Raw genomic sequence first — 24,714 nt, 5'->3', positions numbered from 1 at the left:
ATGTTTCAGAGATGCGTGGGACTAGAAAAAAAATATTGGTCCAGACGGAAATTTCACTAATTTGTATTTTTAAAGACCAACTGTGGATATATTTCTGATCTTAAAAACTTAACATTTGTAAGGGTTTCTTATTTAATTTATATCAGGCTTTCAAAAGATTTTCCATTTTTTAGATAAATATTTATATCAATTATTTTTCTTTGGGTCATAGCTAAAAGTACAGTCAGATATGACTTTTATTCCTTGTATTTTTATATATAGTATAAACCTTTTTTGTAGTGAAGCATTGTTTAAAAACATTTTAAAAATGTATTTTGAAAAAAAGACACTACCAATACTATAATAAAATAATTTAATTATTTTTTAAAAAGTATTTAAACATTTTTTTTAATCAACTCGGGTATCGAGCCAGTGACACCGTCAGCTGACAGAACATACGCATTTTCTGATTTGACCAGCGAGGAAGGTATCCGCTACCTGTGTGATTATTGGTATGTTCATGATAAGGACACCTTGATCTAACATTAGACCTAGACTTCTGATTTGGAACTCTTTTAAAATCTAGTCTAGTTCGAGATATACTTCTAGATCTAGAATCTAATTGCAATGCAAATTATAATAGACTAGCCGGATATTACTCGCAGCCTGCAGGCCTTTAGTTGTTTTTTTTTATATTTTGCCACGAAAATGAAAGTAGATTGTGAAAATGGGTTTACCCGCTCAGCCGATATATTCATATTAAATATAAAATACTGTGAAAATGGATTTAACCGATTTTTTAGAAAGTTTCGTTCTTTAATACAGATATATTTTGTGTCGTTTTTTTTTTAATTATTTTTGTGGATTAGGCCTAAACATACACTACGGCCTCCGCCATGATCTAAGAAACATTTATACCAAGTTTTACCACGGTTGATCAAACGGTTTTGATTTCTATGCGGGACATACATACCTACATACCTACATACCTACATACATACATACATACATACATACCTACACACCTACATACAAACATACATACATACATACATACATACATACATACATACATACATACATACATACATACATACATAGATACATACATACATACATACATACATACATACGTACATAATACATACATACATTCATACATACAAACATAAGGCTTACTTTGTGCTTTATAAATTAGATTAACATAAAAATATTAACAAATTTAAATAATCAAATGATTAAATAAACTGGAAGGAACTTTTAATTCGCTCAATTATCGCATAATATTAGTACACTACGACCGACTTAGCCTTTTTTTTATTCAATAATTCCAATGAGAGGCCCCTAAATCAAGACTTAGAAGACGAGGCACATTGGTATGTTCATTATATGGACATCTAGATCTAACACTAGACCTAAAGTTCTGATCTAGAACACTTAAGAACTATTCTAGATCTACTTCTACAACTAGACTCTAGATGTGATCTATAGTAGATTTACGTAAAAATATAAGCAACGCTCATAGACTGCATATAATTGAAGCAACTTTAATCAGTTATCGCATAATTACGGTATTAAGGCTTACAACGTGATGTAGGCTCTAGACCTAGATTTAGTCTCTAGCCATATTTACATTTATTTATTTTTGAAAAAATTATAACGGTAAAACTAGAGTTTTCTCCGAGTGGCTAACGAGCTAGAAGTTCTTTTCTCAGCGATATACATTCACTGTTAAATTTCTAGGAAAATTGTTAGAGCCGTTTTTGAGATCATCTGTCCGCCCAACCACCCAGACTCCAGGTTCCTCCTTGAAGCAGTGACGTAAATAAAAGTATTGTAAAAATAGATTTTCATATTTATTTTTAATAACGAAAGTTTTACTCTACAGAAGACTAAAAAAACAACGCTTCATAATATTTTAAAATCGTATTTTTAAAAGAAATTTTTGATAGTTTTAAAAGAAAAAAAAAAAGACGTACAGACAGACAGAATACAAAAATACAATAGAGTTTTTTCAGAAGCCACCGTGTACTATTGATTTCACGAGGTTTTTAAATGATTGATAGAGAAATCTTAGTACTGCTCTGTACTGCATTAAAACATACTTTAATATCTTTCTCCATTTCTTTATGGCGCAATCTCAACCGCTGATAATGGCCAGAAGTAGCCATCTAAATGACCTTAACTGTCCACCTAAATTGCCATAACTGTCCACCTAAATGGCTTTATCTTTCCACCTAAATGACCTTAACAATCCACCTAAATTGCCTTAACTGTCCACCTAAATTGCCTTCATTGTCCACCTAAATGGCCCCATGCAAGAATAGGATGGTAAAAAAAAAAAAAAAAAATATCACGCACATACGTGATTGTATCGAATGCTCGGATTACGTCCCTTCGTAAATACCTGATTTTCTTTTTTAAGATTTCAACATCCAGGAGTCTACCACATCTGACGTCCCAGAATGAGGATTCTGTGACAGCAGTAGCTTAGTGTGGTAAAAAGTTAAATTAGTCTTTTTACTGATTAGTGATGACCAGCGGTCAAGATCCTTTAGATCCAAAAGTTTCGAGTGTAATTCAAAGGGAAAATAGAAAAACGGCTCTTCGTGATTACAGCCAGTTCTAAGAGCCGTGACACTTGTAAGCGAAAACAGTTGATCGACGAACTAGCTCCGTAAGCTCTCTAGTCAACTTGTGGCAGCCTAAGCTTACTATAACCAATATAAATTAAACATATATTAACCGAGATGTAACAACACAAATTTAATTAGTAAAATAACATCTTTTTTTTTTATCTCTGTCTCTAATATATATATATATATATATATTTAAACAAAAAAACAAGACTCTTGATTCAATGAAACTAATTAATGAAATTAAACAGATACTGCGAGGAAAAATAAGAACAGATTAAATTTCCCTTCTATTTCTGGAGCGTTTCAAGGGATCCATTACCGTGACATCAACATCCAATAATATAAAGCACTAGACGAATGGAATGTGATAACGTAGGGAGACCGCTGTGAATCTATTCAAAGTATCGAGATACATTGGAACGCTGCGTTTATAGTTTCTAGTACAAATAATGAAATTATGTTGAAACTATTATTGGTAATAACTATTAATGTAAATAGCGAAGATTAGGGTTACTATACGGATTTATTTGTCCAATTTTATTCCACTTTATTATGAAGATTCAAATGGATCGTTTCAATCTCACTCCGTCTCTCTCTGTCTGTCTCATTTTCTGTCTCTCTAAGTCTTTCTTTCTCTGTCTTTCTCTCCCTCTCTGTGTGTGTATCTCTCTGTCTCTTTTTGTCTCTCTGTCTTTCTATTTATTTCTCACTGTCTCTCTTTCTGTTTCTCTCTATCTCACGCTGTGTCTCACTGTCTCTCTGTCTCCGTCTCTCTGTCTCTTTCTATCTCTGTCTCTCTCTCTCTCTCTCTTTGTGTCTGTCTAGTGTGTCATTATCTGTCTATATCTTTCTCTCTCTGTACAAGGGCGGACTGGGTGTCCATATGCTAGGACAAATCTGTACAAATACTCCTTCTTCCCTAGTGCTATTAGAGCATGGAATGGGTTGCCTGAGCTAGCCAGGAAAACCAGTGACTTGGCAGAATTTAAGTCATTGGTTAATATGCATGACTGAATGCATGACGCGTAGGACGTAATCATCTTCTTTTTTGAAGTAACGTCTGTATTATAAAAGATAAGATAAGAGGAATGTGTCTTTATCTTTGTGTCTTTCTGAGTATTTTATTAGATTTTGCTTTTGTATTTGAAGATTATGGTTCAGTGTTTTATGTATGATTGCTACTTTACTTATGAGTCTTCTGTCCTGAAGGCTTTTTAAATTTAATGATTTTACTAGAGGTGTTACTCTGGTTAAGTGTGAATTGAGTTGAGGGGTCCCAAACAGAGGATGCATATTCTATTATTGGCCTAACCAAGGTTAAATAACATTTTAGCTTTTATGTTCTTATTTGATTCATTAATTTATTAAAAAATAAACCCTAATGCTTTGTTTGATTTTTTGATAGTTCCATCAATATGGGGATTCCAATCCAATCAATCCAATATTTTTACACTGTTCAAGATAATAATTGTGATTTTTGAAGGACTTCGTAGTGGTGCCAGCTCGAGATCATGCGACAACTCCACCAAACCAATAGGAACTCGTATGTGACTGGATACGTCATCTATAGGACTTGGAACATAGTTGTTGTTCCCTTTATAGATACATCCGAATATATTCACACTGACGTCGATCTCTATAAGAAATAAAGAACTTTCTCGGATGTCTCAGCTCTGGGCGAGTCACAGTCCCACGTCTTACCCATCTGCTTGGCATGTGCATCCAAATCTTGGCACCATTTTTCTTGGCCGTCTCCTCTACCCCCTCCTTAGGCTTTCCAGAGGATGGCTTGTCTAGTGATGCTGTATACAAGCTTGCTAACGAGGTTACCTATCCATCTCCAGCGTCAGGGCGGCCCTTAGTAACTGGAGGCCTCCAAATGAAGCAAAAATAATAAACGCCGAAACAATGGAGTTATGCAATTTGTTATGCAATTTGTTCAAACCCTACTTGTATCTAAATCTAATCCAATAATTAACTGAAATACATATAGAGCAATCCTCGTAGGGCGCCGTAAGTAAGCTTCTAAAGCATATTCGCACAGATGTCTAAAACCTTCAACAAACCAGGCACGAAATAAAGTGTAGATATTTTTACTAAAAGAAAGCAACAAAGGTCTGCTGGCACATGTAGTCTAACAAATGTATAAACCTTAAGTCAATGTAGACACTTTGAGCTTGGCTAGTTCTCAAAGAGACATAGAGCTCTACTATGTTTAAGAACTGCTCAAACTTTCCTTTTTAAAAAAAAAAAAAAATTAAGTCCTGTGCGAGGCCCTCCAGCTATCGGAGGTCTACGCGACTGCCTAGTTTACCATTATCTAAGGCCGGCCCTGCCAGCGTCTCTGTAGGATATCCTTTTCAATGGGCAGCTTGTTGTAGACGTTCGTTGACTTGTATGGCCAAACTGCTGGTAGAAAACTAAACCGCTATTTAAACCTAGCAACTTAATAACTTCTTTAAATGAACAAGACTAAATATAATAGACAAATTTAACACGAGATGAAATGAAAAGAATGTAACACACACACTCTACAACACAGCTGCTTTGGTCTTTGTCACAATCCTTCCTTGGTGATCTTACCTGGCCCATCTGACCAATAGATCTCAAGATCTAAAAAGGCAACTTTACTCTTTTATTCATTTAAATATACTTCATTGTGATGACCCTTGGGGGGGGGGGGGGGGGGGTAACCAGGTCTCTGCCCAGTATTGCCTTTACGAAGATATATATATACATACAAATAATTTAAAACATATTAACAAAGGATAAATGTCGGTAGATTACACAATCAGGTTCGGAAGCTAAGCGTTTTACCACTCGGCCACCGCGCCCCCAACCCCTGAATGTTGTTGTGCACTTATTATTATTAACAAGCAATAGTGTCCTGTAAAACCTTAATAGCTACAGAAACGACAAACTTTTAACATAAGAAATAACATTACAAGCGGCTAGGGCTCCCGAACGAGACTATTCGGTTACAGAAGGCCTGAACACTGACCTGCCATTCACAACCTGTGGGCGGCTTAGACCAATAGCTCGTTGCCACGTAGAACAGACCTGTGAGCCCCCTAATTAGTCATGGGCCCTAGCACAATGAACCATTTAGTGCCATGGTTGTTAACACGTCACGTAGCCCAGGCAAGAGTATGTTGTTTTTGTGTGTGCATAAATCTATTTTTGTATGACATCTTACGACATCGAGAAGATAACTCTTAATTTGTTGCGTCTGCTTGGTCATGTGACCGAAGTTTCGATTTTCATAATTTGTGCATGAAGTCTGAAATTTTTTTTATGATTCAGGGTGTTTAAATGATATTATCGCTAGTATTGTTATCTTGAGAGAGACGTTAGAATCGTCTTTCTTTGTGCCCTGTGTGTGTCCTAACGCTACATTTCACTTTTAGTGGATAAGTTGTACTTAAGACTTTTAAAGCTTTTGTTTTCTTAGGTAGCAGCTGGGGACTGGCAGTAAGTTTCAATAGCTACGTTAGTCGAATGTTTGTTTTACTTTTGTATTTAATTATCTTGCAGATAGCATTAGTCACTCTAGTACTTAGGTCTCTCTCTCTCTCTCTCTCTCTCTCTATCTCTCTCTCTATCTCTCTCTCTCTCTCTCTCTCTCTCTCTCTCTCTCTCTCTCTCTATCTCTCTCTCTCTATCTCTATCTCTCTCTCTCTCTCTCTCTCTCTCTCTCTCTCTATCTCTCTCTCTCTCTCTCTCTCTCTCTATCTTTTTTTTTTCATTTCCTTCTCTCCCTTTCTCTTGAGTTTTCACTTATCTCTCTCACTCTCTCTCTTATCTTTCCCTCTCTCCTCTCTCTCTCTCTCTCTCTCTTTTTCCTCTCTTTTCTCTTTCACTCCTTTCTCTTTCTCACTCTCTCTCTCCTCTCTTTATCACTCCCTTCTCTCACTCTCTCTTGATCTTTCCTTTGTTCTCTCTCTCTCTCTCTCTCTCTCTCTCATTCCTCCCCTCTAACTCTTTTCCTTCTGACCATCTCTTTCAAACATTGATAAGAGGAAGAGACAACGGCGCCCTTAGAGGGGCGGCTTGTCAGGAGATTCTTTAGTCCCAGTGGGTCAATCATACAAATACGCAGGGTCCACATGGAGACTCAGCAAGCCACTTTGGCCGTCTTTTGCCGCAAAAAAAAAAAAAAAAAAAAAAACTCAGCATCACGTACTTAAGGGTCATGGTTCATTTATTCATGCACTCACCACTCACTAATTCCCCCCCCCCCTTTGCGGTGGGCGAAAAGATACGAAAATTGAACCTATTATTACTTGCCTTTCGTCTATAAAAGATATTTTCACGATATAAACCGAAGCGGTTAAATTTACAAGAGAACGATATTTGTATTCGTAATTTCGACTCGATATTTTATTTGAAAGCCGACATATTGAAACGTACAAGATTACACTTCTTTCCGTTCTTAAAGCCCAACTAAAAATTTTTTGTGCTTAAATTTCAAATAGCACTTGCATTGGTAGACATTGTATAACAACATAATGTATATTTTTATGTGTGGAATTGTTGTTATTTTTCTTTTTCGCAACAAAAGCTTGACTAACGCAACAAGTAGAATTGCATCTCTGAATTAAATTATTCAATAAACATTTTTTTTAACAATGATTACATTTGTCAAGCTGAAGCAACATACTAACAAATACCAAATCATTACTTTATATAGTTTTTTTCTATCCTATTGCCAGGCTTCCGGATAAATCCAACTAATGGCATCTTAATGCCATATGAACTTTCCTGATCTATTTTTAGTCTTCTAAGGAAGACCTAGAGCATAGAAGTAGATAACGTCATCAGAGGCGTATTAAGGGGAGTAAGGGGGCACAAAGTCCCGTGCTCCACATTCAGGGGGGGGGGGGCGGAGCAACACGCAGCCGAGTTTTCTATTCTATGTAATGTTCATGGAAAATGAAGGATTGAGGAGGGGGGGGGGTCTAATAAAGTACCTTGCCCGGGGGCGCACGTTTTCCTTCACTACGCCTCTGAACGTCATGCTCTAGTTAACTTCGTCGCTGTAAACAAAGATAAAGGCCACGCTTCTAAACCTTACCTAATCGGCTTTTAGCGCTATTAATGGGTCCTCATTTGTAAATTTTCAGACATTGTAAGACAGACTGGGCCTGCCTCCAGGTTCTGCTTAGAAGTTTGGCTATAAGGATGTCTGCCCACTTCTGTTTGCTGTTCTCCTTGATTCTTTTTTAAAAAACTTTATTCAAATTAATATCTACTCTTTTTTTCCAGGGAAATTAAAGACTATTCGAAACAAGAACCTTTGACAAAATATGTCACCCATGCATCAACTAGCTCTACTCTACCTATGCCTCAGTTTTTTTGCCTCATATACAGCCATCACATCGGCGTCCCTCTTCACCCATCGGCAGCAGCGTACTCAGGAATGGGTTCCCGAAGACGCCAACAATATCATTGACGAGAACTCCTCGGACAATGTTGGCCAGGAAGGGCGACAGAGAAGTTTGGGGAGAATATGGAAGCTGCTTCGACACCTGGAAACGAGGGACGCCCAGTTGAGCCACAGAGACATCGAAAGACAAAGTCTTAGAAGAGATGCAACCAATGACAGCGACGATGCTGTTGATAAAGTCACAGGTGAGTTTGAATTTTGAATAATTTCTTGCAGGTCACTTCACAATGCACACTTCCTTTGGATTCTTAATCTAAGCGCTAATTACCATTCACTGACTGACAAGGAGGTCTCATCAACGGATTCGCATGAAATCTCTTACACAAGTTTCTTTTACTATCAGGCGCTCAGTAAGAACCGGTCTTGACTGGTTCGCAGTGATCCACTAAAGATAGCAAGCTTTCTATCAAACATTTTTATTTTATTTTCGGTATCTTCCCCGCAGTCTATACATAAATAAAAACAAGGTTACAAAAACAGTTTGTGTGGAAACACAAACTCAAAATCGGCCCCCGGAAATGGTCCAACCAGGCAGGCAAAAAGGCAGGTTTCAATATTTTCAGAAACAATATCAGAAGGAAATTCTGTCAAAGGCAAATGAAAGAGAAGAATGGAGAAAGAAGGTTGACAGATCTTGTGTGGTGCCCCGACGGTCCAGCAGACCAAAGGATAGGTGAAAGTGAATGTGAAGTTACACGTGAGCCTGGCCTAACTGATGTCTTATAATGAATATCTAATTAATCTAATTGTTTTGTAAAGGGTCAATCTCTTATTCAAAGTCTCAAGAAAAAAAAACATTTCCTTAAAAAAAAAAATCCTTTAGTTATGAGGTCCATGGTTCCGGTATAGTGCCGCAGTTCACGTGATAATATGAAAAATACTTTTTTAAAATTATCTTCCAGATTTATGTACACTAAATAGATTTTTTCTCTTTAAAAAAAGTAAACATTGTTTGTAATGTTAGTATGTCAGAGCTTAATTAACATAGCAAGCAATACAATTGTAAAAAAAATATTTTTTGACAACAAATCTAAAACCGTTTGCATAAATGTGTTTAAAATATGGTAAATTGTCATCCCCCTTACTAACAGCATCAAGTGTTTGTTACTATTAATAGTGAATAGTTGTAAAAATAGTGTATTTTTATGAAAAACTGCTTGCATAAGTGATATAAAAAATAGATTTTTCGCTTTCAGAAAAGAATAAAGTACCCGTTGCATCAGAACTTTGAATGGTCTAAAATATTATGATGTGGGATTTTCACTATCTTTTCTAGTTTACGAGATCTAAACGAGACGGACGGTCGGACGGACGGACAGACAATTGTTAAGTTCTTAGTAAGCACTTAGTATACATTCAAATTACGACGAATAGCCAACAGGACTTTAAAATGGGCATCAGTATTGGAAGTGTAAAGCTGACAAGTGTCAGTAGTTTTAAATACCTCAGATGAGAGAACCAAACCTGAACTACTGGCCCGAATTGCACAGTCCACAGCAGCACTTTGCATAGGCCTCGACACCAAAATCAGACTGATGCGCACCCTAGTCATGACCACATTTTATATTCTTACGAGTCTTGGACGTTAACTACAGAGCTACAGAGGAGGATCCTAGCAATGGAATTGGGATGCTACAGAAGGATCCTAGGGATCACATTTAAAGACCGCATCACAAACGAAGAGATTAGAGACAAAGTTATTACAGGGATAGGAGCTGCTAACTATTCTAAAACATGGATAATGTTAAGCGCTTCCGCGATGTCGAAAGCAAACAAACCCAAATGGAGGTAACACTGAATGCAGAAACCGATAACACCGGCGAAAGGCCGAACAATCAACAGAGGTAGTCGACTCTGGTGCTGACCATCAAACACGTTTAATAATCATGAAGGGAACCGTCGAATGTCACCTACTTCTAGCCGTTTATAAAATGCTTCTTATTTCTACGTTGTTATGAAAGCGTCTGGTTTATGTCGGCTTGTATTTCGATCTGACTTTTTTAAAACTATCACGTCATCGTCATTAAGTAAAAACTATAACTATTTCCTAATCGTGCCTTAACAATTATCATTTCTTTAAACCTTTCTTCAGACTTTGCAGGGCCTATGATATAGGTCAGTCGTAGAGATCAGTTAATAGCGTTTAAATAAAATGAAACTAAAAAAAGACAGTGGAAATCAGATTTAAATAATAATAATATGTTATTGACCTAGAAAATATTAATTTCATTTCCAGTTACTGGACATATATGTGTAACAATGTGTTTTGTTTGCATATTGGTTTGTTTCGTTATGACAGTCGCTTAGGCTTTATAATTTAGTCACGCGGTTTATGTCACTAAGGATCCTTCACTAATGACGCTCACACAGGCAGGTCAGGTCATTACAACCTTCACAAGAGGTCAAAGAGGAAGGGAGAGGGTAGTCCAAAGAGTCAATGTTTTGAAGACATCTGTTGGACTGAAAGAAAGTGATACAGGCGACGTACCCCCCCCCCCAAACTATATTTACAAACAAAGCCCTCTAGAACATCTCGTGTTTGTAAATGTATCTCTATCTGCTTATGTTATGATCTGGTCTAGACACTATAAATAAGCCGAAACTCCTGACAGCTAAATGACGACACGAGGCGTGATACAATTCTACCTGAGCATTTTAAACATATTAATAAGAATTTTAATGCGTTTCAAATGGCTCGCTGAGGTTCAGACTACAAATGTCATGGAAAGACAATACAATCGTGATCATCAAAACAGCTTTTGTGCTCGTTGAGTGATGGACAAAGCCCAGCCCATGCCTCAGCGCAATCCAGTTCAACGTCATCGCAGATAGTTTTATTTATTCATGGCTTTGTTTCGCCTTTCAAAACCATGGCAGGGAAAATGACTTCTTCATTCATGGTTATTCAAAGAAAGAAAACAAACAACGTGTTGATCATTGAGTTCAATGAATGACGAATGACGATTTCTCTGCACCTTGTAGAACAAAAAAAAAAAAAAGTCCAGGAAAAGAAAGCTGGTAAAGAAAGCCTGGGTGTTGAAATGTTTTAATCTATGGGCGAAAGGTGATGGGGAATATTTGATGAGGACAATGTGATATGGAATAAGTGATGGGGATTAATTGATGGGGACTAGATAAAGAGGAATAGTTGACGCCATTTGACGGGGGATATGGGAAGGGGAATATATAAAGAGAGCAAGATGATGGGGGAAATGTAGCGAAAACTAGTTGAAGGTGTCTAGTTGAAGAGGAATATGTGATGGGGATTTGATGGTGGGTACATATGATGGGGAATATGTGATGGGGATTTGATGGTGGGTACCTATGATGGGGACTATGTGATGGGGAACAGATGATGGGGAATATATGATGGGGACGATGTGATGGGGAATATGTGATGGGGATTTGATGGTGGGTACCTATGATGGGAAATATGTGATGGGGATTTGATGGTGGGTACTTACGATGGGGAATATGTGATGGTTAACAGATTATGGGAAATATGTGATGGGGACTATGTGATGGGGAACAGGTGATGGGCACTATGTGGTGGGACAGAGCGAGCTGATATAAGCTTTGTACAAATATTTCTAATCGCACAGATTATTTGTTGTTGGTCTAGAATTCTAGATCTACTACTAATAGATACAATTACACTTTGTATAGGATTTGTCTAAGAGTGGAGTTGTTGTTTTTTTTATATCACTCTGCTATTATGAAAAGTCTTAAGGTTTCTAAAGGAGAACTTTTAAAAAAAAATTCTGTTACTTATTTTATATACATGTATGGTCCGGTCTTAATTTTTTCCCATATACAATAATTTTCATCCCATAACATTTCCATTACGACATTATTACTATAAGCAGCTTTTATTAGCTCGCAAGCATGCGTTAAACCGAACTCTTTGTACAAAGATTAGTTTCATTAAAGACTAAAGAGAGACTGAAGGGGGCGGAGCTGTATGTCCGAAAAGAAGGAGGAAGTAACTGAGAATTCATTTTTATCTTAATTATCTCCCACGACAAAATCTAATAAAATATTCTCAGACAGAAACCAAATGTTTAGTGTGTAAAGTCTTGAGGAGAGTATTTGTTCTTTCAAATGTTTGCACTTAGGTTTGATATTACTAAAAGGAGTTAAATGAATTAAAAGTCTCTAGTTTCTTTTATAATCCTGTTGAATCAAAATTAAATTTGTCCCTTTAACCCGCTCGTTTCATGGCAATGTGGCTGTCATCCTATTTGAGTGTGTGTGTGGTGTGCGGGTCTTAGGGCAATTCACATTTCAATACTAGGAAAGCGGTTGAGAAACAAAAATGTGTTTCACTAAATAGACCCAATTTCATGACATTATTTAAAAATAGAGAGAAAAAAAATTCGTCTGGTTCCCCGCTGGGGAAGATACATTTAGTGCGTCTAATTTTTGTATTAATCATAGGCTATATGAGGCAGGCTCAGTTCTAGAGCCGGTTTTAAGTAGATAGATGCCAAAAAGTTAGTTTTTTACAAAGACGCCAAAACTCATTCCAATGAAAAAAAAACAAAACAAAACAATTATTTATAATTGCGCAACAGAGGTTTGAATTCAGAGTTTCCCTTCTAGATGAGTAGCCAGCCAAGGCTATCGAACCCTCCTGCCCCAAGCTTACAGTTTAGGTGCCAGTTATTCGCCTTTGCCTTTGTTCTGAGAGTGAAAACAATGTCGCAAAAGCCAGTATCTGATCATCTGAGCCACACGTGAAGGCAAGGAGTTGGACTAGCTGTCAGAGGCGGACACCCATGCCATCATTTTGTAGGTAATGGAGCACTTATCCATGACCACCACCACAACAACCTAGTGGAGCCACCTGTATATGTTGTTATGACATGATTAGGAATTAGTTATTTGTTTCGGGAATAAGGGGAAAGTTTTAATTAGCGACAAGTGACGTGACAGATCTTTAAAAAATAAGAACGCTCTAAGTGACGCTAAAAGGAAGACGCTTCTTGTAGAGTAGTAGACTTGAGTACGACATAATTGACATCGGACGATTCCCTTCTTGAGTATTAAACATATTTGTAGAACAACATATCAGCGTCGACTACATATTTGATTGTTTCGGCCTTTCGCCGGTGTTACTGAAGTAGTTGAGTTCAGCGTTACTTCCAGTCAGATCTACACTAGACAGATTGCCAAGAATCAACACCGCGCGGAGGCCTTAACAATGTATATAGGTTGTATGTAGGTTTTACTTTCAGTATCATCATTAACTAATTTACTCATCTACCGAACTAAAGGAAACTATTTCAATCGTAAATTGGTCTCTTTATTTTTTATCGCAGCTTTCTTTCCAGTAGCACACAATCAGAAAGCTTTTACTAATTAATTTAGTCAACACGTCCTCCTCACCCCCTTTTTTCCACGCCAAACCCTCACAACCATACCCTCACGCCCTCACATCCATTTCGTGGCGAATGCCAGCCAATGATGATGAAGTTTAATCCTGCAGGCAACGGTCTATAATTGAATCATACAATTGGTATCAGAGCTTAACAGAGCACTTAAGACTCGAACATGATCAGAATGTTGTCAAATACAAAATGTATACGGTCACACGAAACAAATCAAAAGTATCTAGTCAGAAATATTTGATTTCTCTGTTGAAAACAACAACATGAGTTCAATCTTTTAATTATGCTCTTCTCACTGTCTTTCTTCTATAGCAGTGTTAAAGCACAGGGATTTTATTTTGTATAATGTAAACATGATCTTTTCTAATCACTGTATCAATAATAGATACGCTATTCATTGCATGTATGTATATACTTTTCTCTTGTGGAATATCAATTTTGTTTTTTATTGTCCATTTCAGAAATTCATCTAAACAAGAGGCAACCATTGTGGGGTATGTGCTTTATTTTATCGAGACGAAGACTTATGTAGAATAATGATCTCAATACTCTCTATTTTATTTCCGATGATGATACAATAGTTGTTATAAACTGTATGGTCCGTAACGAGATGCTGTCCGAACACACAAAAGTTCTGCCCACGTTGCGCAAAAGCCGTCAAGGGGGTCGGGAATTTATATGCCCCCCCCCCACACACACACACAGCCCGGCCGAAACAGGTTGGGAAAATATGCACTAGGAAGACGCGTGGTCGAGAGGCTAAGTACACTTGAACTTGGCTTGGCTTGGCTACTTATGAAAGGGACTCGAGGTTCGATACCCGACTGGGATAGTTATGTTTTCTGAGCGCCCAAAGGCAGCATGGAAAACTTTCTCCCAGATACCCCTTCCTCCACTGGTTCACAAATGAGATTGGACCATAGCGCTTTGAGCATGCTATAAGCATGAAAGTAGCGCTATATAAAAGCTATAAATTATTATTGTAAATTTGCTGTTTGTTTTCAATTTTGTAATATTTGTTGTAATATTTTATAAAATGTGCTCGACTTCGCTTTCTCACCACAGAGTGATTGTTGTCATTGTTACAGCAACTAACATTATTTATAAACTATAAGCCTTTATATAGGTCCTAGGTCTAAGTGTCCTTAACACATTCAAATATAAACAATTAGACTCTAACGAACGATGCTATCCCAGTTAAGATTCTGGAACTTTGAACTTCAGGATTTTTAGGACGCCTCTGAGTCCACCCAACTCTAATTGGTACCCGATCTACGCCTACACATGTTGTGCTGGCCACACGCGTGAAACGTAGGCCATAAAAACAGATGACCTTTACTTCGTCCGACTCCATATTTCGCAAGGTCTGAAAGTGGTATCTTTTACTGCTTTTTTTTTTAAACATCTACTGATATTACAAACAGAGTTGATAGTGACCAATGAACTGATATTGACCAAGCGTTAGATCGAAACTACTTTACTTGACCAGCATCTCACCGTCCAGACAGATGGACATTTACATAATAGCGAGTGAGACATATGGCAATGGCTCTTGACCACCAGACAAAGAGAGCATCTTTTAAACAAGTCGTTATTTATACGTATTATTTTCAAGTTCAAGGGCGGCCCTGAACTTTTAGCAGCCCCCAACTGAAAGAGACTGGGTAGTTTATGTTTATATCAGACGCCGACTTGGGGTAGCACATGGTATCTTGAAAGGGCATATCTGTTATCAGCCCGAACAATGCAGACATGCAGCCTCCAAGCCCTAAACTGTGGGAAGCGAACCCCTCTAACATGCTGACAAGAGTCTTGATATCGTTCAATCTATTGTAATTGTATTTGAATATCAATCAAATAAAGGTGACTTTTAAAAAAATTAAAGTTATTCAAAAAAAGTGATGACATTTCTACTTCGAACTTTAAAGAAAATATGCAGTTTTCGCAAGAGGCTTCTGACATGATGACCATGCGAAAACAAATAAGAAGACATTTAAATACCTCTCCGCTAACATAATCTACTCTTTTTTTTCTCGTGTCAGAATGGTGGAATTTCTTTCGACTCTTGTAACTTGTTATTTGAACATTTTTTACGTAAACAAAACAGGCCCGCTAAACTCGAAGATGATTCTAACGGCCATTACGCCCATTTAAGACATTGGTGCGCTTTAGATTCTTAGATTTTCCCTCGCATTTTACTAATGGCCAGAGCCGCCTCTGTCTTTATTGGACTTCATTTTACTTGCACATTTATTTTAAGAGAATGAATTGCTCAATTTAACCAGATAATGCATTTCTGCAACTCAGAGCAAAGGAAAACACTTGATGCCGACCTTTCAGAGGACTGGGGTCATATAATTTTCTTTTCCCGTCGCATCTTAGCATAATCTTTGTAAACTGTCTTGGAAACACACAAAAAACAACAAATACACAATTATACGAATCAACAAACGATTAGGGAATAGTCCTTACCTCTACCACTCTCCTCCTTTATCTCTCATTATCATAGCCCGATGCGCCTTCTATCAAGATAACTTGACATCTTTAAAAAAAATATGCATTAAGTGCATTTATAAAATAAAAAAAAAAACACTTAACATATAGATCTAAACCTATACATCTTAAAATACGTATGTAGATCTTTCTTAGGGTACAGGCTATAGTTTCGGGTTAAAATAATAATTATAATAATTAAAACAATTAATGAAAAAAAGGATAAATAATGCTGGTTTCAAGTATTTCGTAATGGAGTTGTTGAACATTGAAACAGAGCAGACGCAAAGGAAACGGTTAAGTAGGTGGGGGAGCGAACATCAGGTCTTCTTTTGAAATCTGAACGTCTATTGGTTGAACGGTACATAATTACTTAGAGAGAAAGAGAGAAAAAAAAAAGGGGGGGGGGTAAGGAGAAAGCGGGAAAAAAATAGAATGAAACAGAAGAAAAAAAAACAACAGAAAAGAAAGAGAGAGAGAGAGACAGAGGCGAGAGAAAATGATAAAGAGGAAATGAGAGAGAAGAAAAGTAAGAGACAGAGAAAGGGGAGAGAAAGAATTAGAGAAACAGATAGAGAGAAAGAAGAAGAGAAAGAAATAAAAAAGAGGGAGAGAGAGACAAAAGAGAAAGAAAAAGGAGAGAGAGAAAAATAAGAGAGAAAATATGAGAGAGAGAGAGAGAGAAAGAAAAGGAGGAAATTAAAGAAAGAAAGTGGGAGAGAAACATGGAGAAGAAGAGAGAAAAAGAAAGAACAGGGGAAAGAGAGAGAGAGAGAGAAAGGGAGAGGAAGATTGATAGAGAAAAAAATGTAGAGGAAAGCAGAAGAGAAATGAATAGAAAGAAATAGAGAGAAAAAAGGAAATAATACGATATAGACTAGAGAAAGATGAAGAGAAAGAAATAAAGAGAAAAGGTGGGAGAGTGAGAAGGGGGAAAAGAGAATAAAGATGAGAAAGAGAAATAGAGTAGAGAGATAGAGAGAGAGAGAGAGAAAGAGAGAGAAAGAATGATTGAAACAAAAAAAGACATGGGTTGGAAAAAAAAATAAAAAAAATATATAAAAACGGAAGCATCGATTTTTAGTTTATTTTTTGTGTGACAGACGACAAGATGGAGTACTGGAGCCTCGCTTTGAGATTGGCACGCGGTACGTTGTGCACATGTAAAAACAAAATTGACATGTAATGTGTTTTGAAACATTTTTCTTTCAGTTCCCTTGCATCTCTGTCCAGTTGATTTAGCTTTATTTGATTAAAACAAAATATGTACAGACTTTCAAACCAGTTTTAGAATTGGAACCACACTAAAGAAAAGGCTACAACATGGCATCAAGACCGTGCGGCCATACTTTCATTCCAGTTAAATACAAATACAAAGTATTTGTATAAACAATAAAATAAAACACATACACAAAACAACAACAACAAAAAAAACAAGACTATCATTTATTTTCCAGTTCCAAATAGACCTCTTGCATACAACGGCTTTGTTTCCAACAGGTGTTGCAAAATATGCAGGTCGCAGCCTGGTTTTTCGTGGTCACGTGAAATAGTGATCACATCCTTACGTTTTTCCAAATCTATGACAATGCTTTATTAGTGTCAGGTTCTTATTCTAAACCATCACTGCCCACTGTACTGGAGTTAGCTATTGTGACGTGTAATCGACTCTTGCTATACATAAGGACATAAAACTGAAATGTTATTTAACCTTGGTTAGGCCAATAATAGAATATGCATCCTCTGTTTGGGACCCCTTAACTCAAGAAAACATTAAGAAACTGGAACAGACACAAAATAGAGTAGTGAGATTCATAAAAAAATGAAAATTCATATTCGACTAGAGTAACACCTTTAGTACAATCAGAAAATATAGAAAGCCTCCAGGACAGAAGACTCAAAAGTAAAGTAGCAATTATACATAAAAAAATATTGAACCATAATCTTCAAATACAAAAACAAAATTTAATAAAATACCCAGAAAGACACAAGGATAAAAAATGGGTTGCCTGAGCCAGCCAGGTAAAGCAGTGTCTTGGCAGAATTAAAGTCATTGTATGACGCGTAGAACGTAATCATTTTTTTTTTGAAGTAACGTCTTTATAATATAAGATAGGATATTGAATAACATTGCGTAGGCCATATAGATAACTTAAATCATGTAAACAATCAGAACAATTCAGTTGCATCTTACTATGCAGTATTTACATCCATCCGAAACATTATATATCAGAACTTATTTTCATTTTATAATATTTTTTTCTATCAATATTTCTCTCTTCTATTCCAACCCGAGTCTCTTTTAGGTATTAATACCCTCTGAACTATGTCCTACATATGTCACTACTGCCTCTCCTAAAAACAATAATTAGTACGAACTTAGCGAGCTGTTGATAAATCATGGTCCGGGCCTCGACGTGGAGCTCGCGTGGAAACGGTTGTTATTGGAGACAATTTGGCAAAACAGAATCCTCATTGTTGTACAAAAAGGTTGTGTTCGTTGCTCTGGAGGGGATGGAAGAGAGCCTCAGAAACCATGCCATTAATCACACCTTTCTTCAATGTGCCGTTTTATAGTGGACACCTGCGCGGCTGATGTGGTGCAGGGAGAAATACGGGTGAGTGTTTCCCCGGTGAGCTCTGCCTTCGACCTTGCCTCTAGCCCCCAGCGTCTTAAGATACGAGTCATCGGTAATTTTGATGTAACATATTTAGGCAGGTCCATCTTAGAATAGTTATTCAGACATGCTGGTGGAAGGGAGCTAACCATCCATAGGCAAAAAGTTCCAAAAGTCATCGAACTTTTTTTTTTCCTGATACGTTGAGACTTAGGCATGTGTTTTAATTTCCACATTAGTCGAACATAGGTGTTTGTTTGTTTTTCGTTTCAGAAATGACAGGCATTGATGTGGTGTCGCAGATCATCCGTGAAATAGAGAAGCAAGAAAGACAGAGAGAGATGATGCTGAAAGGCTGAGATCCACCCATAGAGGAGAACGTCTATTTTTATTTGTAAAAAATATGGGCAAAGATGCAATAATAAAAGTAACTGCGAAAGACTTGAAGAAATGAATTTCTAACAAATAATTATTGGTTGCCTTTTTTTTTTTTTAATGCTGATGTTGCTATGCGTGGAATTAATCAAGGACCGAGAGAGGGAGAGAGAGAGAATAGAAAGGAGAGAGAGAAAGGAAAGAGAGAATAGAGAGTAAAGAGAAAGGAGAGAAAGGAGAGAGGTGAGAGAGAAGAGAAAGTTGAGAACGAGGTGAGAGACTGAGAGAGAGAAGTGGGAAGAAGGAGAACAATGGAGGAAAGAGAAAAGGGAAGAGAGACAGGAGGGTAGAGAGGGATGTAGAGGGAGAAAGTATTAGAAGAGAAAGATAAGAGACAAAGTTAATTCGAATCAGAAAACTAGTTTACGTAACACGCCTTCTCGACAGACAAGAATACTACGATAAGATTCATATAGAAGATATATGATTAAGTATTTGTGTCGTCTGCTTAAATAGTTCTATTTGTGTCGTCTGTATCGTTTGCTTAAACAGTTCTATTTGTGTCGTCTGCTTAAATAGTTCTATTTGTGTCGTCTGTGTCGTCTGCTTAAATAGTTCTATTTGTGTCGTTTGTGTCGTCTGTTTAAATAGTTCTATTTGTGTCGTCTGTGTCGTCTGCTTAAATAGTTCTATTTGTGTCGTCTGAGTCGTCTGCTTAAACAGTTCTATTTGTGTCGTCTGTGTCGTCTGAGTCGTCTGCTGAAACAGTTCTATTTGTGTCGTCTATGTCGTCTGAGTCGTCTGCTTAAACAGTTCTATTTGTGTCGTCTGAGTCGTCTGCTTAAACAGTTCTATTTGTGTCGTCTGAGTCGTCTGCTTAAACAGTTCTATTTGTGTCGTCTGCTTAAACAGTTCTATATGTGTCGTCTGCTTAAACAGTTCTATATGTGTCGTCTGCTTAAACAGTTCTATTAAATATGCATATTTTAATTTTCAAAAGTGATTTTTTTAAAATAGTTTTGTGTAGAGTAGGGGCTTTAGTAGTGTCGTAAACAAGGAGCTGCATTTAGATATTTAAATATTTATAACATGAATTAGACTAGAGTAACACCATTAGTAAGGATTTTATGGGCTAGGGCCCGCTACCCGAGTGTCGGAACCTGTTCGGGTCTGCTTTTTTCGTAACTGAGCTCAGCATGATTGTATAGTTAAGACCGTTGGCGGCATTACTTACTGCTCTTGAGCGGCAGTGTGCATAACCTATGCTTGTGTCACCAAGAAAGGCAAGAAGAAACCTGCCTCAGCTGTCACTACCACTGTTTGGCGGGAAAGTTTCCTGTAGGGCAGGAGTGGGTTGATGCGCATTTCTTGACATTCCCAGTTTCGAAATTACCATTTAGGCGGCGCATTCCTCTACTAGGGAACGAGTCTAGCTCATGGGCGCCAACCCGTTCGCCCGACGCAGCCCGCGAAGGGTGCGCCAGTCAGTCCAGTCTTTGACCATAGAATTGGCCTTGACCCGGAAGATCCCAATCAACCCTCGAGTTGTCGTCCAGCGCTATCCACTTTTCGGAGTTCCCGTTAGGTCTCTTACCGTTGCCCCGGGGTCGGGAGGGGGGTGGACATAACCCACTTAGTGTACATTTACACTCGCTGCCTGCTCATTCATCAGTAGCGAGCAACCAGTACCCTTGGCCACCCTAGAGAAAGCAGGGTGTTCACACAACGACCACGATGATGTGCTCCTGGAAGAGAAGCGTGCCGGAGGAAAATGGTTAGCTCCTCTACCACCAAAGCGAATGCCTCCTTATCCTGCCATACTTTTGGACGGTCATGTTTTTCGAGAATAAGGCTCCACAATCACACGATTAAGAGTTATATGAGATAAACCCTAGTCATTCAACGACTGAAGTAACACTGTGTATCTATAGAGGTTAGAAAATATTAGGTTTTTTTTTTACAAAGTCTATACATAGTTGTTTTTTTTATAGTTTATGTAACATTCAGTTTCAAATGATTATAAGCGCACCAGTCTGTATAGTTGTATTTTTAAATTGAACTTCGACTTCGACTTTTAGTTTCTCTTATCTTATAGAATACAGACGTTACTTCACGGGCAAATACATCATACCCTAGATGAACCCGAAACCCCCCCACCCCCTGACAGAAAATGATTACGCCCTACGCGTGTTCCTAGGTCCCCTAGTTTCGCCTCCTGCAATAAGGCCGACAGTCACAGTGTCATCACTAAAGTTAACGAATCTTAAAAGCTTTATTACTGAACAGTACTGGAGAAAGAGCCCGTCTTTGTGGGGCCCCTGTACGTAGCACCCACTGAGTTGAGGAGTTAATGCTGGGGACGTCGTGTACGGAGAATTAGAATACTCCTCGATGTGTTGGCATGCAGCCGTTGACATTGAACTCGCTTTTACTTACGATATAATAACCAATATTTGAATCCAAGTTATTTTTTTGGATACACATTTACAAACAACAGCAGACGACCGAAGAGTGGAGTTACGCGAATAGTCCCACGAGTCACGTCATAACTACTTTGAAAGTTAATGGACATGATGAGACGAGATGTTAGAAGCTGAAGCGTCTTAGCAACGAGTGTGAATATAAGGTCAAAATTATTTATATATAATTATTTCAGCTGTCGAGTTTTCCCAACATATTTATTTATAGCTTAAGCGTTTTCAAGGGGGACAATCACTCAAGAATGTTCGTTCTGGATATGTTTAAATTACTGGCCTTTGGTTGTTTAAAAATAATCAAAATAAAACAATAACAGAAAATGTTTGGACAAAAAAAAACTTGGACTATTTAGTATATGTACTATGTTGCAATTTCCTATGTGGTTTATGCTTTTAGATATTATTTGTACAAAATGTTTTTAGAAGAGGTTTGTGTAATTGTTTTATAGAAGATATTTTAAAATGATTTTTAAAATGTTTAGAAGAAAGACGTATTATAGACGATATTTAAAAAAAATGATTACAGAAGATGTGTTTAGAAGATATTTTAGAAGATAGAGCTATTTTAAAAGGATATATTTTAGATGTTTTTAAAGATATCTTAGAAGATATTTTAGAAGATAGAGCTATTTTAAAAGGATATATTTTAGATGTTTTTAAAGATATCTTAGAAGATATTTTAGAAGATAAAGCTATTTTAAAAGGATATATTTTAGATGTTTTTAAAGATATCTTAGAAGATATTTTAGAAGATAGAGCTATTTTAAAAGGATATATTTTAGATGTTTTTAAAGATATCTTAGAAGATGATTTAGAAGATAGAGCTATTTTAAAAGGATATATTTTAGATGTTTTTAAAGATATCTTAGAAGATGTTTTAGAAGATAAAGCTATTTTAAAAGGATATATTTTAGATGTTTTTAAAGATATCTTAGAAGATATTTTAGAAGATAGAGCTATTTTAAAAGGATATATTTTAGATGTTTTTAAAGATATCTTAGAAGATGTTTCAAGAGGATGTTTATGGAAGATATTTTTAGAATACGTTGATAGAAGATGAATATATATTTTTCTAGAAGATGTTTTTACAAGCTGTTTTTAGGAAGTGTCGCCCTCTAAACGTTCCCTAATCATGACATTTTCATGACGTTTTCATGACGTTTCCTCTCAGACTGTAAATTAGCTGCCACATTTCTCTTTAAAACGAATATATCGTCTGCTAATTCCCATGGACATAAACTTACTTCGGTGTATTTAAAGACCAATGGAATAAATAAACAAATGGCGATTGCGAAATAACAAAATGAAATGACACACAAAATAAGTTCATGTTTCCTAAAATGAACACAATTTAAATAAATAGACAGTTCAAAGGCTCATGTTCAATTCATTAAAAAAATTTATAAAGAATGAGTTTATTGAAGTATAAAGCATTTATCAAACTCTGAAACACAATCACAAAATATAATATAGCTAGTGTATGACTTCAACCTCGAATATTTCTAAATGTTTGTTTCTAATCAAACATGTGGTCCAGAGAACAAACTAGAGTTTGCTTATGGCTTCGCTCTCTCACATTTAATATTACGTTGATTTCTATAACATATACAATACGTCAATGATATTCAATACTTGACAGAGTACAACATTACAAAGTCTACACAGTGACGTGGAAGGATTAGAATATCTTATGTTGTTCAATATGTTTGATGATAATTTTGTTATATGCGTTAGCACTTAACATCGAGCTCCATATTACAGTTGATGTGCACATTGTTAACTCTAATGACAGCCCTACAGTGTGGCGCCCCTAACTCTCTTCCTTTCCAATTTTCTCTCATTCGTAAATATTCAACGATTTCTTTCTTTGGGCACACTGTTTTCTCCTGTCAAACTTTGCTAGAATTGAGTTATTCATTACGCAGGACATCAGCTTTACACATTTTTTTGTTGGATAGTCGATGAAATATACATAGAATAATTATAGTCTATTTTGGCCGTAGAAAAATATATTTAAAGAGCTTTACACACTCTATTTTTAAAAACATGATCAGTTTAAAAAAAAAAAGCACATTTACTCTTGAACTACCAACCCCCTTTGCAACGAACTTACAATTGAACCGGAAATGATGTTCAGAAAGAACCTAAAAGAGTTCACTATATCAAAGTGATTCTCAAGCCGGCGTGGGTAGATATATTTCTATAGTATTAATTCATTGAGTACTTAATAAGTTTTGATCAGATTATGCACTACACACACCACCTGCAAGACGATGGTAGACGCTCGCCAACCAAGCCAACTAGAAACATCGAACTTGCTGCCTGTACTACGACTCAGTTGTCTCTCGTACTGTTTTGTACAGGCGCACTCTTTTAAATGGTCGACTTCTTCCTGGGGGCAGTGGGAACTGTAGGAATAAAGAAGCGCTAAAAGTAAACAGGTAATTTCAAATGTATCCAGAATCCATTTACACACAAAAAAAAGACTTAGTCGAAAATTGTGCCATACTAAAGACTTCCCCCCCCCCACACCTCCATAATGATTACAGGTAGACTATTTTTAGCTCTTTTTAACATATCATGATGGAATCTCTAGAAGGAATTACCATAAACAGGCGCCCTATTTTCAATCTCAGGTTTGCAGACGATATAGACCTCATTGGAGAAAATAAAGACCACGTACAAGATCTTACTTCAAAACTGGATGGTGCAGCTGGTTGGCGTGGAAATCAGTGCAGAAAAAAAGGAACGTACTAGGGTAATAATACGAGATGTTGCATACAGGTGAATGGCCAAAGATTAAAAGAAATTCCTAGAGTGGAATATAACAAGAGAGGGAGGATCAATGAAAGAGATAAAAACACGTGTAAGCTTGGCATCCGCTGCCATGAGCAAACTGTGGAAAATTTGGCAGAGTAACATCAGCTTCCCAGGAAATAAAAAGTGTTTTCTTCGCCAGTGGGACACTAAACGCTGATGCTGAAAGAAAAATTAAATCCTAAGCATGCTACAGAAAATTGCTGGGTATCAGAAATCAGGAAAAGTAGAAAAATTAGTTAACAAATGGCTGATACTACGAAGAGACGAAATGGATCGGCTTCTCTGTGGCTATTGCTAAGAACATACGAAGTAAAGTCTGTATGACATATGCAGTAAAGTCTACATGACATATGCAGTAAAGTCTCAATAACATATGAGGTAACATCTGCATGACACATGGAGTAAGGTTTGTATTACATATAAAGTAAAGTCTGCCTGGCATAAGTTTTCATGACATATAGATGCTGTAGAAAACAC

General features: G+C 36.9%; 2 protein-coding genes across 2 annotated transcripts in view; one reads left to right on the top strand and one right to left on the bottom strand.

Moving 5' to 3' along the window:
• Positions 1-19,028, top strand: part of LOC106074563 (uncharacterized) — a 46,465-nt gene extending 27,437 nt beyond the window's left edge. The window contains exons 2-4 of the mRNA XM_013235347.2: positions 7,884-8,249; positions 13,916-13,948; positions 18,839-19,028. Of these exons, the coding sequence (XP_013090801.2) occupies positions 7,925-8,249; positions 13,916-13,948; positions 18,839-18,924 (444 nt within the window). The 5' untranslated portion in view covers positions 7,884-7,924 and the 3' untranslated portion in view covers positions 18,925-19,028. The remainder of the gene's footprint in view (positions 1-7,883; positions 8,250-13,915; positions 13,949-18,838) is intronic.
• Positions 19,029-22,803: 3,775 nt separating this feature from the next.
• The window catches only part of LOC106074572 (uncharacterized), a 41,205-nt gene continuing 39,294 nt past the window's right edge, over positions 22,804-24,714 (bottom strand). Inside the window, exon 16 of the mRNA XM_056045094.1 lies at positions 22,804-23,825. Within this exon, the coding sequence (XP_055901069.1) occupies positions 23,642-23,825 (184 nt within the window). The 3' untranslated portion in view covers positions 22,804-23,641. The remainder of the gene's footprint in view (positions 23,826-24,714) is intronic.

This window comes from Biomphalaria glabrata, chromosome 10, assembly GCF_947242115.1.
Source record: "Biomphalaria glabrata chromosome 10, xgBioGlab47.1, whole genome shotgun sequence".
Classification (NCBI taxonomy): domain Eukaryota; kingdom Metazoa; phylum Mollusca; class Gastropoda; family Planorbidae; genus Biomphalaria; species Biomphalaria glabrata.
Note: the sequence above shows the minus strand (reverse complement) of the source record. Positions and strands in the feature narration are given on the sequence as shown.